We start from the raw sequence: 16,471 nt of genomic DNA on the forward strand, positions 1-16,471 counted from the left end.
ACCAAAGTGGCTGTGGATGTTGGGCGGGATGACAGACTACACAGAAAATCTAAAATGAACTGCAAAATTGCGATCATAAAGTCATGCAATGATTTAATGGAGCCTAAGCAAGAAATCTGGCTGTTGTCAATGATAAGGGAGGTTTGGTTTGGTTGATAAGAGACACACAGTATCCACAATAACATCAGTTTGAACTGACACCAGATGAAAGCAAAGTCAAATATTTAGTGCAAACTGCCACAAAGTCTTAGGGCTGATGCAACAGCCACACCATGTGAATGTGTGACTCAAGCACCGTCACGTGGCAACTGCAGGCAGGTAGGCTGGCAGGCAGGTGGGCCGAGGGCACCGCTGGAGCCACCCTTCAGAAGTTCTCTTTGCAGAAGCTGAAGCCGAATCGCTCACAGTGAGCCTTGATGAGCTTTCCGAGGGCAGGAGAGCCACAGAAGAACACGTGCACCTTCCCTTTCTTCTCCTCGGCCACCTTCTGGAACACCTGGGTGAAATTTCACAAGTTACCCACTCTTCTATACAAACAAGGCTCAGTTGTAAATTGTAAAGTTATTCTCAATATCTTAACAGCTTGTGCTGTACATGAAACCTATTGTTTTGTCTGTCATAAATGTTTTTAGAAGGTGGGGAAAAAATATAGAAAGCTGTAGCTCCCCCTAGTGTTCAATGTGTATAATTCTTTATATTGTAGTTTATATTAAACCCCTTTATTACTCTTTATTTATTTCACTACTATAAGCAAACTGTCTTACATTGCTAGGATGTGCATAGTAAGCTACTTATTGTTATTTATTGATTTAGCTGACACTTTGCCCCAGAACAACTTACTATGTTAAGCTGCTACAATTATACATTGGTGTGATTTTTACTGTATCAATACTGTGTAGGTAGTTTGATCAAGGCTACCATGATCATAAGGGAGTTTGAACACATGGCTGTCGGATTATATTATAAAACCAAAGCTCTACCCAGAACACCACCTCAGAGTTACTTTGTCACTAGTTGTGAATTTAGGCAGTGTGTGTAGATTTAGATTGTGGGGATTCTATGGTGCCGGATACTCCCCTCTGCACACCTTGCCCCAGTCTGGCCTTCCTGGCTGGGTGCGCGTACGTAGACCAGTGATCGAGTCCTTTTTCTCCTTCTTGGCCAGAAGATCTAGCGCCATCTGCAGTCCTATAGCCTTCATGTCGTTCTTACTTAGAGCTGACGTCATGTACATGTGCATCTCTAGGAAGCGACCTGTAACAGACAAGCACAGTCTCTCACACACACACACACACACACACACACACACACACACAAACACAGAGGGAACAACGGGCCCAAACACATCAGACACAACTTTTAATTTTTAAGAATGTTGCTTTCTGATTTTAAGGTTATACCACAACAAGCACCATTTATGCTACCTCTCCCTCAACAGAAACTAACATTAAAAATGGTCCTAATTTAAAACTCCTGTGTTACCCTCTGGCTCCTTGTCAGCTTGGTCCATCTCCAGCTTCGTCAGCAGACTAACAAACCACTCAAAGGACTTCTGGTCCCGATTGATCCATATGAAGTCGACCTCAGGGAAGGTAAGATGAAGACAAAGGTGAGAGAATGTGACTTAACCCTGAATGTCCATTGCATGGCCAAAATCCTGCTGACTCCAGACAGACCCCTTACTTTGCGCAGCTTCATCTCATTGTCTTTGATGTTCTCGCACCAGGAGTAGCTGTAGTTGGGGCAGTTCTGCTTCCTCATACGGTAACTGCAATGAAAGTTGAGAGCTCCTCACACGCTAAGTGCTAAACTCACAATAGTGCTAAACTCTAACTAAGAGCACAACATCTGTCTGTGCGTGTGTTTCTCATCAGCTGTGGTATCACCGCGTGACTACTGGAACTGTACCTGCGAGTGTTGGGGTGTGGTGCTGATGTGTCTATGCTAGGAGTGTGAGGTCCCATAGACCACAAACTGAAGGGAAATGTGAGAAGTTTCAGTGGAATGTGATACCCCCTAGGTCATGGACGGTGCTGCATGCTCACCGGTACATTATGCTCTGTAGGATGGAAGCGAAAGGTGTGATCCCGATTCCGGCTCCTATGAGAACTGCGTGTTCCGAGGTGAAGATCTGGCGGGTGGGGGTCCCATAAGGCCCATCCACGTAGCACTGAGACAACAGAGGCAGCAGATATGATGGACACTCAAAGTCCACTGAAAACAAACATCAGAATACTCATCACCCAACTGTTCACTCAGTTCAGTGTCTAAATGTATAAGAATTTCTGCATATTTTGTTATTCTGTACTGGCAAATACATTGTCGCTTAAACAAACCTTCTCTATGGAACTGTGCAGCTGATACAAATATTCACTGCAGCTGTGTTCACAAATATAGGAGATGCACAACCACATGGTGGCACAGAGGTAGCAATGGTGCCCCCACAATGCCTGGGATGTGGGAGTTTATATGTTCTCCCTGTGTTTGTGTAGGATTCTTCCTGGTGATCTAGTTTTCTCACACAGTCTAATGACATGTTTTAGGTAAACTGCTGACTGTGAATTACTGTTACTCTGTGTGTATAATCATGACTCAGATGAGTTGATCGGTAGATAACTGTAAGCAGTTTAGTGTAACACTGTAAGTTACCTTGGACAAAGCCATTAGCTAAATATGAAAATAAAGAAATAGATAAATGAATAAAGACAGTTCAAGAAAGTGTACAGTTACCTTAATGTTACAAAACTTGTGACTGTCACCGAGCTTAGCTGAGACCTATGGGTGAGGAAACATAAAATGGAATCAAGTGTCTTCTCCATCCTGTTGCTCTCTCATCCATTTTCAGACATTTAGGAGGGAAAACAGTGGGGTAGCAACGGTACACCTCTCTGAGGTGAGGGCTCTCTCCGAGCTCAGCATGGCCCATACACTCAACGGCTGAACTGTGGGGTGCCTGAGGTACGACACTGGGCCGGTATGAGGTTAATTCTATGGCATCGTCTCTGTTGGAAGCCACAGTATCACTGCAGGCCATGGAGTGGAACAGCTCCTGTGAAGATGATACAGGTGGTGATGTTAGTCAGTTCACAAGGATTACCAGGCAGATAAAAAAATTTAAAAATGTAAGAAAATCTGGCCCAGGCACCCAAACTGTGCCTTCTGTTCATTCAGTTGTCATAATGATCATAAAGGCACTGGTAGGAAAGCAGGCAAAGGCCATGTCCACATGCTCCTCCCAGCTGATGCATCTCAGTGCAGTGACCTTAATGATCATCTCTTGCTGGGGGTCATTAAGAAAGGCATTAACATTACATCTGGAGAGCAAGGAAAGACAAGCAGTACAGCCCTGAATTTGAACAAAGCAGTGTGTCCCTCAAACCCTCTGTTCCTCATCTCATGGGTGCTTTTCTCCATTTTTGTTTATTGTACTCTTCATTGTCCTGACTGCCGTTTGCTGCTTTGGCAGGGCAAATAATAGTTGTAAACTGCCACCAAAATTCCCATTCCTTTCATGTCACAGTGATTATACACTGCATGGCATGCAGCTGAATACACTCTCTGAGAAACACAGACCAAAACAAGTATCCAGACACAGATCATGGAGAAAAGAGAAAAATGCAGACCTGGACTTTCCTCCGATGCTGCCCGTTTGTCATGTTCATTGTCAGCCTTTTTGTGCTAGCAGCCGGGGTGTCTGCTTGTCTGAAGTACTCGTAGAGTCGATTTGTCCACTGACCCATGGAGCGAATGTGAAGCCATAACGTGTCTGTAAACAAGCAGACGCACTTCACATTGGTACACTGTATGCCATTACTCTTGCCTGGGTTCAAAGTGCTGAGGTGTGTACAAGTCTGTAAAGAGGCAGCGTGTTACACCTGTCATTTTTCAGTGATAAGACCTATATCCCAAAGACCTAGGTTCCAATGTGCCTTCTGCTGAAATAATATTAATCAAGATACTTACCCTGAACTGATATGGTGAAAATTAGAACAAAACACACACTCAACTTACTGAAGTAAAATAATTAAAAGTTTAGGTGCTCAAAACACTGTGTTGTATGCAAGATTTTGGAGAAATGATGGGAGCGCACACTCAAGTTTACCAAAAGACATTTCATTGTTTGGGGCAGAGGCATTTTGGCAGGAAACCCTTCGTCAGCATGTTGGATAAATTTTACTGTATCAGTTCTGTGTAGGTACCTTTCTCAAGGGTACTACAGCAGGTGGCATTTGAACCTAATATTTCTACGGTAAGGTTACAGACTGCACACCACTTAAATGAATAAATGAGAACTATAATAACAGTCATGGTATCAGTGTGAGATATTTTGATTTCAAAGGTTTTTGACAAAAATTAATTTTAAAATCAATTGCACTGCATTATTTCACTGACAAGAGACGTTAAGGACACAGATATTAAACCTGAAGATTGCTATTTCAAGTGCCATGAGGGCACTTCTGTAGGACCATTGACAATGGTACTCACCTAAAATAAGAAAGTAAAAATACAGAGATTTTAAAACGAGTTGCAAAGCAAAAATCTACCCAAGATGGCTGCATATTTTTCTATGTGCAGTTACATATATGTCCTATGAAGCCATGTGCCCATCCAATGGCGGATTTAAGCATGGGCGACATGGGCAGCCGCCCAGGGCGGCATCTTACCGGGGGCGGCACGGGGCTCCTGCGCAAAAAAAAAAAAAAAAGAATGTGCGATCAGGTTTTTCCGCTTATTTGCATGTCATGTCTGCGCAGACTGTTCGGCGTATGACATCAAAGTACTGCGGGAGCGTCCCAGGAGTAGACTGCACCTCCATATGCTTTCGAATCACTCTTGCAGTACTTTGATGTCATACGCGGCTCTGACTGCGCAACACAGGCACTCTATGAAGTCGAACACATGTCACCTGTACTCTTACTAAGAAATACGAGAAGGAGGGGCGGGGTTAGTTGACATCACCTCAGGGCATCCAATGGCGACACCGGAGGTAACATCAGCAAGGGGAGCAGGAGGGAAGGGGGAGCGAGCAAGAGAGGTTTTTCTGGGGGGAGTGGGGGGGGGCGCTGAGCCGGGGGTTCGCCCAGGGCACCATACAAGGTAGAACCACCATTGTGCCCATCCCTGGGTGCAGACACAGTACCCTGCTGTTCTGGTGCACTGCTGATGGTGAAAGGATGCCACTCATACTTGGCAATGGCTGGGATGTTGATGTAAACGTAGTCTCCAGGTTTGAAATGGAAGAACTGTGGCCGCTTGATCACCAGATGAGTCACCTTAAAATCCAAAACATAAAAGAAGTATTAGAGGATATGAACAGCCTTTGCGTTTGCAATTATTCATTTAGCTCCCACTATTCTCCAAAGAGTTTTAGTGTTAAACTACTTTAAATTGGGCAGCACGGTGGCACAGCGAGTAGCGCTGCTGTCTCACAGCATGTGGGAGGTGTGAGAGAACATGGGTTCGATTCCTGCTCAGTCTGTGTGGAGTTTACATGCTCTCCCCGTGTCTGTGTGGGTTTCCTCCCACAGTCCAAAGACATCCTGTTCAGGTTCCCCCATAGTGTGTGAGTGTTCCACTGATGTATGGATGAGTGACCCCTTGTAAATAGTGTATCCAGCAGTGTATGTCACCTTGGTGAATAAGGTGTGTGGCCTCATAATGCTACACAGAGTTCATTGAAAGTGGCTTTGGAGAAAGGCATCTGCTAAGTAAATAAATGTAAATTATTTACCCAATTATACAACTGTTCTAAGTTTTGCTGGAGAAATTCCTCAGGGTACATGTATACATGTACCTCCAAAAGTTAGCTGCATTAAAATACGACAATAAATAATGCATCTGGAAGTGTAAACCGACTGGTTATTTTCCTTTAAAGACCTTTGAACTTAAAAAATCAGAGCCTTGTGACATACCTTAGATGGTAACAGGTTCACCTCCACGATGTACAGCCCATTCATGTGTGAGATTGCACTGCCCACCACCTTCTCCAGCAGGAAGGCAAACCCAGGAACCACAAACCACTTCCAGAAGTTGGCACAGTGCAGTACCAGCAGGACCCAAACCCAGATGTAGGAGAGATGTGACCAATAGAAGATCTGCAACACATGAGAGCACAAGACACAACTGCACACATCTTGCACGTCAGAAGAGGCTATGCAAAGAAGGAGGCACTGGTATGGAGCTCACCTCAAAGTGGCCGCTGCGGCGCACAAAGGTACAGGAACACAACACCATGAGGCAGACGAGCAGCTGCAGTATCACCCCAGAGATGGAGGCTAGGCCGGCAACCCAGCCAATCCCTGGCCGTGTGGTCAGCAGGTACTCCCACAGTCTGTAGGTATTGTGGCTGTGGGACATGCGCGCTGACATGGAGAAGATACACAGCACGCCAGTCTTTAGCTTGAATACCACATTGCGGCACTGGACCCCTTTACTGTCACTGTGTGCCTGCATTTCCTACCCATCATACTACATGGAGGACAGCAGGTAATGCAGTGGTTAGCACTGTCACTGTGTGAATCCTTCTCCTGCTATATTAGCTCTGAGCAAAGCACTTACCCTCAACTGCGTGAGTAAAAATGACTCTGCTGCGTAAAAGGGTTGGTAAATAACTGTAAACAGCTTAGTATAAAAACATTTAATGCTTCTTTGGAAAAAGGATTTTGCTAAATAAAAAAGTATACCATAAATTTGTCTTTTCAGAACACCAGTCTCATATCTGTAAATAGTGCCTCCACATACTTTTACAGTTTTAATTTGTTTACGCTTATTAGACCCAGGGAATAGTTGTATGGGAATGTTTAGTGCAGTTCCTTTTTGGGATGGAGTCCGCTGTAGGACTCATTTCTGAAATCAGGCTAGGTTGTTGAGCCACCCCCTACTGAGACGTCACTGAATGAAGATAGAAAGTGTTAAGGGGTAGAGTGTCATGAGAAGCACATATGGGAGATCAGAGGTTTGTCAGAGTGTAAAGATTCTATGAGACTGACATATTGCTGCTGAGGGTAGGGAGCAGTCTAACATGTCTCTATTAAACTTTCAACAAACTTATTTCATTGAGAGAAAGTGTAACAGTAAACACAGAAGGAAAAATCATGGCAGGGTTGCTAGAAATCAGTTAGGTGCCATGAATTCTTATGTGGGGACATGCCGATGTAAGTCATAGGCCCCACTGGGATGACACTTAAGCAAGCAAGCACCATCTGTAAAATGACATGTGTGGTATGTCAAACCCATATTACCGAAGTTCATGACGTGAGCGAATGTGTGGACAACGGTGAAGACCAAGATGGCATAGCCTACAATCTGATGCAGCAGGATGTTCTGGTCCAGGGGCAGGACCCGTACCACCCAGGTAGCCCGAAGCCAGGTTAGACAGCGCCGCAGCATCAGCACCTGAATGCACAGTTTCCATAGGAACCTCCTCAGCAAACAGTCGCCATAGGAACACACAGCACTCAGTCCCAGAAGAACACTCTGCAGACACAGACAGAGTCACCCAGACAGCAACTACAGCTTATTTTACACCAAGTGTTGCGTATGATATCAGTATTTGACCCTGTGTAAGCATCTGTCAAACAACCATCATTTTGTGCATTTTCTTCTGTGTCTCCACTCTGTTAACAATTAAGATAACCATACTTTATATAAGGCACTGCAACCCCAGGCATTTGCAACAGCAAAAAGATTTAAACAACCAATTTATATTTAGATGCATTTTTGTCAATTTTCTTGCACCACCTTCTGAAAAAAGAGACCGCTCATAAATATGACTTATCAAATGAATTAATTATAGTTATAAGCCGGATGTCAGGCTTCCTGTTTGCTGTGAGAAGGTGCAGACACACACACACTACGCAAGGAGAATATCAGATGGGCCATGCTATTTACTGCACACTTAGAACAACATTTGGCCTGCATCCGTGTCATGATTCCTTCTAGTGGTTGTCATCAGTGCTTTATAAAACACTGTGAAGATGTGTCAGTTTAATCAAAATTACACATGGCATCTGCAGAATGGTCAAATAGGAACTCACCAATGGCTCAGTGTGAAGCAATGAACAGCTGCAGAACAAGCAACATACACAAAGTACCACAGGTAAAAGCTGGGGACAGACTCGTACAGCAGTAATAGTCTGGGAAACCTTAGGCATGCCACCTCTGGCACTGAACAACTTCAATTTCCTGCATAACACCTGCTAATATGAATATGGTTTAACACTGAGGTGTGATAATTGTACATTAGCATATTTCAGCTCATTTAAGGTAGTAATCAGAGACTTGATTTATGCTATAGAACAAGCTAAAGTGGGGCACATCATCTGATATTAAAATGACTGACTTGCTCCCAATCAGGCCAGTTATTAATCATAAGAAATTAGATATAATGCAGGCTTGGCACTTAATTTCACCTGTCTATATTTGGAGGGTTATTGTTATTGCAATAACGCACTGTCGTCTTGCTGGGTTGCCAAAAGGGTTGGCAGCAAAGCTATCTTACTAATAAAGTATATAAATTTACAACCTCATTTAAATGTGATTAAGTTTCATCACTTCGTTTGCTACTGAGCACATTTTTTTTCAGTTGGAAAACACTGTTAAAGCTTGCTCGCAATGTTAACTCCTTCTACGATGATGAAGGAGCTGTGTTAAGAATAATTACATAGGGAATGTGATTCAGGTCTGACCGGTAACAGTAAGTCAGGCTCTGGATTATTTCCATACCATTTGTGTAACATGGTGTGTGAGCTGACTGGGCACAAATTAAAAGAATTAAGATAATTAGACCATTAAGGTGTCATAAAATGCAGCTGGTCTGAGAAAGAGAAGTCACAAGGATGGAGGAGTATTCATCCATCCATCCAGCTCCAATAACTGCCTGTCCTCAGTAGAGTCACAGTGAGTCAGAGCCTACCCCAAAGTCAGTGGGTGCAAGGCTGAGGGGGTACATCCTGAATAGGATGTCAGTCCATCGGAGGGTAGCCACAAACACAATTGTACACTAAAGGCAATTTAGAGTGACCAGTTCACCTGAACTGCAAGTCTTTGGACTGTGAGAGGAAACCTACACAGACGCAGGGAGAACATGCCAACTTTTCTTTACAGACTGAGCAGGTACTTGAACCCATGTTCTCTTGTACCACCAAGGCACTATAAGGTGGTAGCACCACTTGCTGTACCATGTGGGGAGGAGGATCCTGGCAACATTAATCCATTTTAGGAGAATCTTTTTACAGGAGTTTATAACTGGGCAGGTATTGGGCTATCAAAAATACCACTGTACTGAATGGAACGATAGACAGATACTCAGGGGCCAACCTTCTGGAGTTTCTGAGTTTATTTATGCTTCAAAGGGCCTGCATTCTTGTTGTGAGCTTAGCTTTGGTACAAACTGTCCTGTCCTGCACCTTTATCCCACCTTTGCAGCCACTTCCGCCCCAAAATCGTTAGTAATTAATAAATGCAATAAAATAGATTAAAATAAAAAGAAAATTGTCCGCAGACGTTCCCAAACATGCAGATGACTGAAACAGCTTATCGATCTGGTGAAAAATTTCCAAAGTCATTAGGAAGTATATGCGCCAATCATCAACACTAGCGAATCTGAGCAGTGAGCGCCTTCCCACCCACCTACTCACCACAACAAAAGTGCAGTTGAAGTTGAGGCACTGGCCGCAGCCCTTGGCAAGCATGAACCAGGGTCCCCCGGAAGCATGGCGCCATGCAGCCACAGCAAACAGCAGCACATTCAGACACGCATAGCCGCAAAGGAAGAGCAGCTTGCGGCTGTTGTTGTGCCAGTAGGCTGGAGTCAGGTACCGCGGGGGGTGCCGTTTCTTCTCTTCTAGGTCCGGTGGCTTCAGCCAGTTGGCAGCACTGATGGATGGACATCATCATCATCATAGCAAATACAGAGCAAACATACATGGCCATAATGTCCAAAGGATTACTCATAAAAAGACTACTGTCTGACCATTCTGAAGTCCTTAATGTAAAAATATGATGGGTGACAGATTTACATAATTGTGTAAAATGATCAAAGGCTGGAAAAAAAATTACAGTCTCTCAGACAAGAATAAAGTGTTGCAGTTTATCTCATTATAATTCTATGTTGGCCATTTTTTGGACAGACTGTTCCTCACCACCACTTGTCATCCTGCTTCTTTCTCACCATCAAAGTACAATACTAAACAAAAACCAGCTACTGGGGGGGTGTGTGCAGGGCAGTGTGAGAATGCACACCTACACCTGTGTGCATGTGTGCCTTTTTGCTGTCGAACCTGCTGGAGTGTACTTACTTTTTTCACAACTTTGTAAGTGTTCAATGTTTAGGATATCATTACCATTTACTTTTAATTATGCGTACTTACTCATTATTATATTTTGCAAAATATGGTGTTTATCTATGTCTTATTTTTTTATACTCCATTATATTTCACTTGTATGCTTTCTCTTACTTTTCTTTGTCTTTTCTTTGTGTGCTTTGCAAATCTGTGGAATACTAAGCTCGTCTGTGGATGGTGTGTTTTATGACTTGATGAGATAAAAAGAGTGGAAGCAATAAAAATGGAGCCAGGTAACGTACAGGTACGGTGCAACGTGGTTGTCTGATTGTAATGGGTAACATCTAGTGAGATCCTACATATCTGTAATAAACCGGTGTTTTCGGGTTATTTGTAATTCATTCAAGTATCATCTGACATCAGTGAGACTTCAAAGAACCTCAAAATAACTGAAAAAGATGAGTTCCAGTAAACCTGATGGTGAGGTTCTCCATCACCTCCGGGAAACTCTCCAGCTCTGCTTTCAACTCCTCAAAGGTGATGGAGCCACTGTGGTCCTTGTCAGCAGACTCAAACAGGGCCAGGGTCAAGTCATCCAGCTTCTCCTCAGGTAGAGAGATTGCACTTTCACGCAGGCACGATTTGAGCACTGTGCGCAACTCATCGGGGTCAATAGAGCCACTGCCTGCATTGAAATAAGATACTTTGTTGCATCTCATCATATGTTTTTAATGAGAGCTGCTTATTTGATATTAAAAATGTGTGTGTGTGTGTCTGTGTGTGTGTGTGTGTGGACAAGTTAACTAGAAAAATCTGTAATGATTCTAAGACTGCAGTTTGTTATGGAAGAGTGCTTAAAGAAACAGACTAGCACTGTAGATTGGAAATAATAGAAGGTACAATAATCCACTAATCAACAGTTTCAGCAGATATCTTTTTGTAGAAATGGGAGAAAAGTGAAACTCTAGGAAGACTTGCTCATAATAAGCAAGTAAAGACTAAATTATTATAGAATCCAGACATCCTGAATCTGCAACAGTGATGCACTAAAAGTACTGAACACTTTTGGTTAAAGTAAAGAAAAAAATCCATAAAGCTCTTCTTTACAGTGAAAAACTATGCTTTGAACATACCTTATTAAATTACTGAAAATAAAAACTAGGTTTAAAACTCGATTTGGCATGAGCTTTACTATTTCTTCATTTAGCTGATGCTTTTCTCCAAAGTGACTTACAACTTTAAGATACCTAGAACTATTTACACATTTATACAGCTGGGTAATTTTCACTACAGAAATGAAGGGTATGTACTTTACTCAAAGGTACTATAGCAGTAGGTGAAATTTGAAGCAGCAGCCTTCATATCCACAGGCACCAGCTCTAACCATTATGCTATCAGCTGCCCTCATAACCCCAGACAAATGGGATGATGAGCTTGTGAAGAGTCTTACCATCCACGTCATACACCTGGAAGAGGAAGCGCAGTTTGTCTGTCTCACTGCCATGGATGAGGAGGTCCAGGGCCTTCAGCAGCTCATCTAGGCTGATGGAGCTGCTGCCGTCTGAATCAAACAGCGCAAAGAACCTCTCCGCAAAGAAGGACTGCACGGAAGCACCAGAGACCTCATTTCTTTACTGTCTAACAAGCATGGTTAGCAGTTCCATAAAAAGGAATATATTTTGTTGTATCAGTGGCTGCAACAAGTAGGCATACATACTATACTACGTCCAGTTTGATATAATAAGCATTTTGTGTTGAGACGACTTGTGAAGACATGTAGAGTACTCAGGGTCCAAGGTGACTCTCACCTCCTTGACTTTGAGGGCAGTTTTAAACTCCTCCAGGTCAATCTCCTTATCCTCTCCTGCAATGGTCTCAAACTGTCTCGTGACCCATTCCAGCCAGCGAGTGTCTTCATCAAGACTCATGGTTGTAGCTGGAAGGTGAATGCTGGGAGTTGTGAATCATTGATATTATATCTCATTCCAGCCACTACTTTATACTGTTTATTAAAAGCAACACTAGGGAAAAGGCATGTCATTTGAGGTACAATGAAAATAGTTTTCTGATACCACTTTTGTTTAAAAAAAAAAAAAATGTTGCAGAATAATAACACATATAATATACATATAAACATGGGTTTATGGTGGAAAATATGCAGTAATGCGATGTAATAAATGTACGCTGGAACAAACATGCACATACTATGTGTAGAAAGACAAGATTTCTCATGATTTTTTCAACTTAAAATGAAATTGTCATCATCAAGCCAGGAAGCATAACATTACTTTTTATGTCTTATTTAGGTCAAATCTCCTTTAATTCACCAAGGTTTCACAAACACCTGAAATACTGTGCTCTACAACAATAGGCCTCACACCCATGACTGTTACAAGAATAAGCATTGCCGGTGTTGCCATAGCGATGTCAGAAGAACCTGTGCACGCTGAGCTTCTCAAATCTATCATTTATACTAATTACTCTATTTAATTAAATTCCTAAATGGTTCACTTAAGCCTTGTGATTAGACGTAGCACATACTGTAATAATACTGTAAGAGAGGCTGAGTGAAAAAAAACATGTGTGAACAAAGACAGACATTAAAAAACTAAACAATTACAGATACACTCATAATCCATTGCAACGAAACAAAATTTACTTCTAAGTATTACTATTTTTATATATTTTTTCAATGTCTCTTTTAGGTATTAAAAGATAAAAATTTCATTTGAGATATAAATACATATGTAAATATACATCTCACCAACAAGTATGTTTAATGTGTTGCTAATATGCATTAATATAAATCGAATCAAAACAATTATGAAATTCGTTCTTACTAAGTATAAATTAAGTCATTGAGAATTTTTTAAAGATGTTCATAATATGCTGATTTAGTCTTGTTAATTGGTATATTTAAAGAAAGAAAGAACACCATTTCTTAAATATTAGAAACAACAATACGTATAAGATGGAAAAGGTGTGAAAATATTGGTTAAAATATCAGTTTAAAAAATTGGCACATACAATTTAAAATTATGTTGTTTAAAAAAAATCCATATTTACCTGGTTTTAAAAACCTTCCTCTTGTTTTTTTCTAAGTAAAATTGTAATTTTGTCCTTTTCCTCCGTTCTTCCTGCAGTGGTCTTTATAATCACTGTTTTCCCCAAGGTCAGTTTTCTACAAGTAAAAAAGCCCGGATGTTCAAGTTCAAGGTTTGTTGTCATAAGTACAAGCACTGTGTACAAAGTACTGAGAAGTTCTTGTCTGAGTGCTTCTCCACAGACTATGGACAATGGACAAAACAATAGACAGTACTGCACAAAAAACAAAAACAATAAATAATGCCAGAAACAATAACAATAAATAGCCAGAATACTTAAAAGTGACAATGCAAGTGATGTGCCGATGTGTTTGGAGGAGTCGGTGCAAATTCTAGTTGCAAAAGGTGGCACATTGATGAGTGCTGAATGCTCTTACAGCAATGGGGTAAAAGCTGTTACTGTACCTAGCAGTGCAGACAAGTGTGACAAGCTGTTTTTATCATTATAAGAAACACAACAACAATGATTATATTGATAATCATATTAATAATTGTATTAATATATTAAAAATTATACAAACTATTAATAATTTTTATTTAGCTACTCATGTGAACATTGGAGCATATGGTGGAAAGAAACAAACTGACTGTACTTACATTTATTTAACAGATGCTTTTTTCACCAAAATGACTTCCAATGAACTCCATGTAGTGTTATCAGCCATTATTCACCAAGGAGACTTACACTGCTAGATACACTACATCACTCATCCATACATCAGTGGAGCACACACACTCTGGGGGAACCTGAACAGCATGTCTTTAGATTGTGGGAGGAAACCAGAGCACCCAGAGGAAACCCAAGCAGACAGGGGGAGAACATGCAAACTCCACACAGACTGAGGAATTGAACCCATGTCCTCTCACACCACCCAGGCACAGTAAGAAAGCAGCACTACTCGCTGTGCCACCGTGCCGCCTAGGCACTCACCCGTCTGCAACAATGACTCTCTTTCTCCTAATGTAATGCCCAAACTGTATTTTCTATAAGATGTAAGTCACCTGCTAAATGAATAATAGTAATAATAATAAAAATAATAACTTGATGCCTTTGTTCATTGTAACCTATCACATCATGTTTATAGAAAGCAAAAGAAAAATGGTACTTGTCCTTATATAGTCTTAGTAATAATCATCTGTGTCGTGACAATAGCATTTCATAAATAGGCATTATTACAGTAAGATCCACTTTTAATAATTACTGAAATTAAAATGCTACAATAACAGTTAATTTAACTTGCTTAAAACACGTTATGCTTATTTGGATACATTTCTATAGCAATGTAGCTGGGAACAAATCACTGAAGTCATCAAAAAGTACAGGAAATATCTTACGTATGTCTACAGGTGCCGCATTGCCTCTTGCAGGCGTATGGGTCCAGTTCTAACGGCGGTGTTATTCGGTGTACGTGTGTGGCGTGTTTGCAGGCAGGGTTGTTGTCTCCTCTGTAAGGGCCACAAGTGGTGTGCTGCAGGGGTTCGAGGTCAGACAGGACAGGGGGCAGTGCATCCCCAAGAGGAGCAGCTGTCCCTGACAGGCCTCACATTACTTAGCAAACGGGACTGATCTTTGGGCAAATCATACGCCCTAGAATATACATATCTCTTGTACATGTCTTTATTTTTCCATTAAGTATTCATTCATTAAACAGATCCTCCTAAGAGTGCATATTGTAGAAACGTACCTCTCACAATGTGTCAGATGAAATTTGTTGTGTCACAAACGATGGAAAATAAACAACAAAATGATGTATGAGAACAATAACTAAAAAAAAGCACTTCTGCTTGCTAAAACGAGGACTGTTGTTTTGCTTGTTAGCTGATCATATCCGAGTATTGGTAACCAGAGCTTCTCGGAATGAAAAAAAAGCCCGTTTTCTGTTATAACATTTAGGATAACAACATTTTTTTTCTTTTTACTGTAACTGGAGCTACCGTAAATTAACGTCATGGTTATTTTCATAGTGTTGCCATAAAAATCACAAACGGGGCCTCTTGTTTTATATTAGAAAAAGTAAGCAATAAATAATAAATGATATAATATTAGAATTCATTATCTAAACTATTCATAACTATACTAAAAATAGTTTGAGCCCTTTTGGGGAATTTATACTACAAACAAAAACGAGGAAACCACACTAGTGTAAAAAAAAATCACTTCCAACGAACAAAATATGAATTACTGTTGGTAATTGAAGAATAACTGCTGCGTTCCAAGAATTACATACCAGTATAAGAGTTTAAAAAACGCAGTATTGGCGAAGCTCACGCTAGATGGCGCACTAACGCTATAACATGCAATTAAGCTGCTCTAGATACTCCTCTATTTGTACGCAAACAAACAAAGTATATTTCTGTAATACGCAATTTCGGCCTGTATATTTACCACAGTGACGAGAATAGACATACACTGTAGTACAATGTAAAACGGAATGTTGGGCTTCGAACAATGTTAAAATAATCAATTATATACAAAACTTATATATTGGCTCGACAATGTTCAAGAGAAATAACCGTATTTGGAGTTAAACACAAAATATTTCGTGGTGGTAAATCAGCTTCAGTCCGTCGACTCGCTCGCGCAGTTTTCTAACGGGGAGTGAGAGAGAGGGAGCGAGAGAGAGCGCGCGCGAAAGAGAGAGAGAGAGAGAGAGAGAGAGAGAGAGAGGGCGATGGGCGCGGGAAAACGGACGTGCGGTGGCGCGCCACAAGCTCGAGCTCCGAGCTGCACGTTATTCAGTTAATGCGGCAGGCTCGCGTCGGCGGTCGCGCGGGTTGGCCAGTGAGAGAGAGCGAGACACACCTAGCGGGAAAATGGCTCTCGCTGCGCGAGCAGGACCAAAATGGCTCCAAATTAACTTGGAGACGAGGGGGGCTGGACGTTGTCCACAGCGACAGACGGAAGACTCCATTTCGCAGCAACTGCTAAAAATGTCATGAAGTTTTAATACAGAATTTTATGACGATTTATTAAATCGAGAAAGGCACAATTCACAGTGCGTTGTTTCAAGGCGACGCAGTTGTGAAAAGTATAGTGCCACGCAGTTGCGCTTCTTAACTTTCCGTGCCTTTAAAAGCGGCAGC

General features: G+C 41.6%; 1 protein-coding gene across 6 annotated transcripts; it reads right to left on the reverse strand.

Moving 5' to 3' along the window:
• Positions 1-15,369, reverse strand: nox5 (NADPH oxidase, EF-hand calcium binding domain 5). Of its 6 annotated transcripts, none has more exons than XM_018752509.2 (19): positions 15,073-15,369; positions 14,723-14,833; positions 13,350-13,464; positions 12,092-12,219; positions 11,734-11,884; positions 10,758-10,968; positions 9,639-9,876; positions 7,242-7,395; positions 6,187-6,362; positions 5,913-6,095; positions 5,141-5,273; positions 3,624-3,766; positions 2,885-3,049; positions 2,731-2,775; positions 2,046-2,170; positions 1,684-1,768; positions 1,483-1,582; positions 1,088-1,254; positions 1-496 (listed from the first exon to the last, which is right to left on the reverse strand). In XM_018752509.2, the coding sequence occupies exons 4-19, from the start codon at positions 12,209-12,211 to the stop codon at positions 365-367; spliced, it is 2,328 nt and encodes a 775-aa protein (XP_018608025.1). In that variant the 5' UTR covers positions 12,212-12,219; positions 13,350-13,464; positions 14,723-14,833; positions 15,073-15,369; the 3' UTR covers positions 1-364. The 6 variants fall into 6 exon arrangements, with proteins under 6 accessions (XP_018608025.1, XP_018608024.1, XP_018608023.1 ...); XM_018752508.2 differs by having other exon boundaries at positions 14,723-14,856; XM_018752507.2 differs by having other exon boundaries at positions 14,723-14,912.
• Positions 15,370-16,471: the final 1,102 nt, after the last annotated feature.

Source organism: Scleropages formosus, chromosome 11 (genome assembly GCF_900964775.1).
Source record: "Scleropages formosus chromosome 11, fSclFor1.1, whole genome shotgun sequence".
NCBI lineage: Eukaryota > Metazoa > Chordata > Actinopteri > Osteoglossiformes > Osteoglossidae > Scleropages > Scleropages formosus.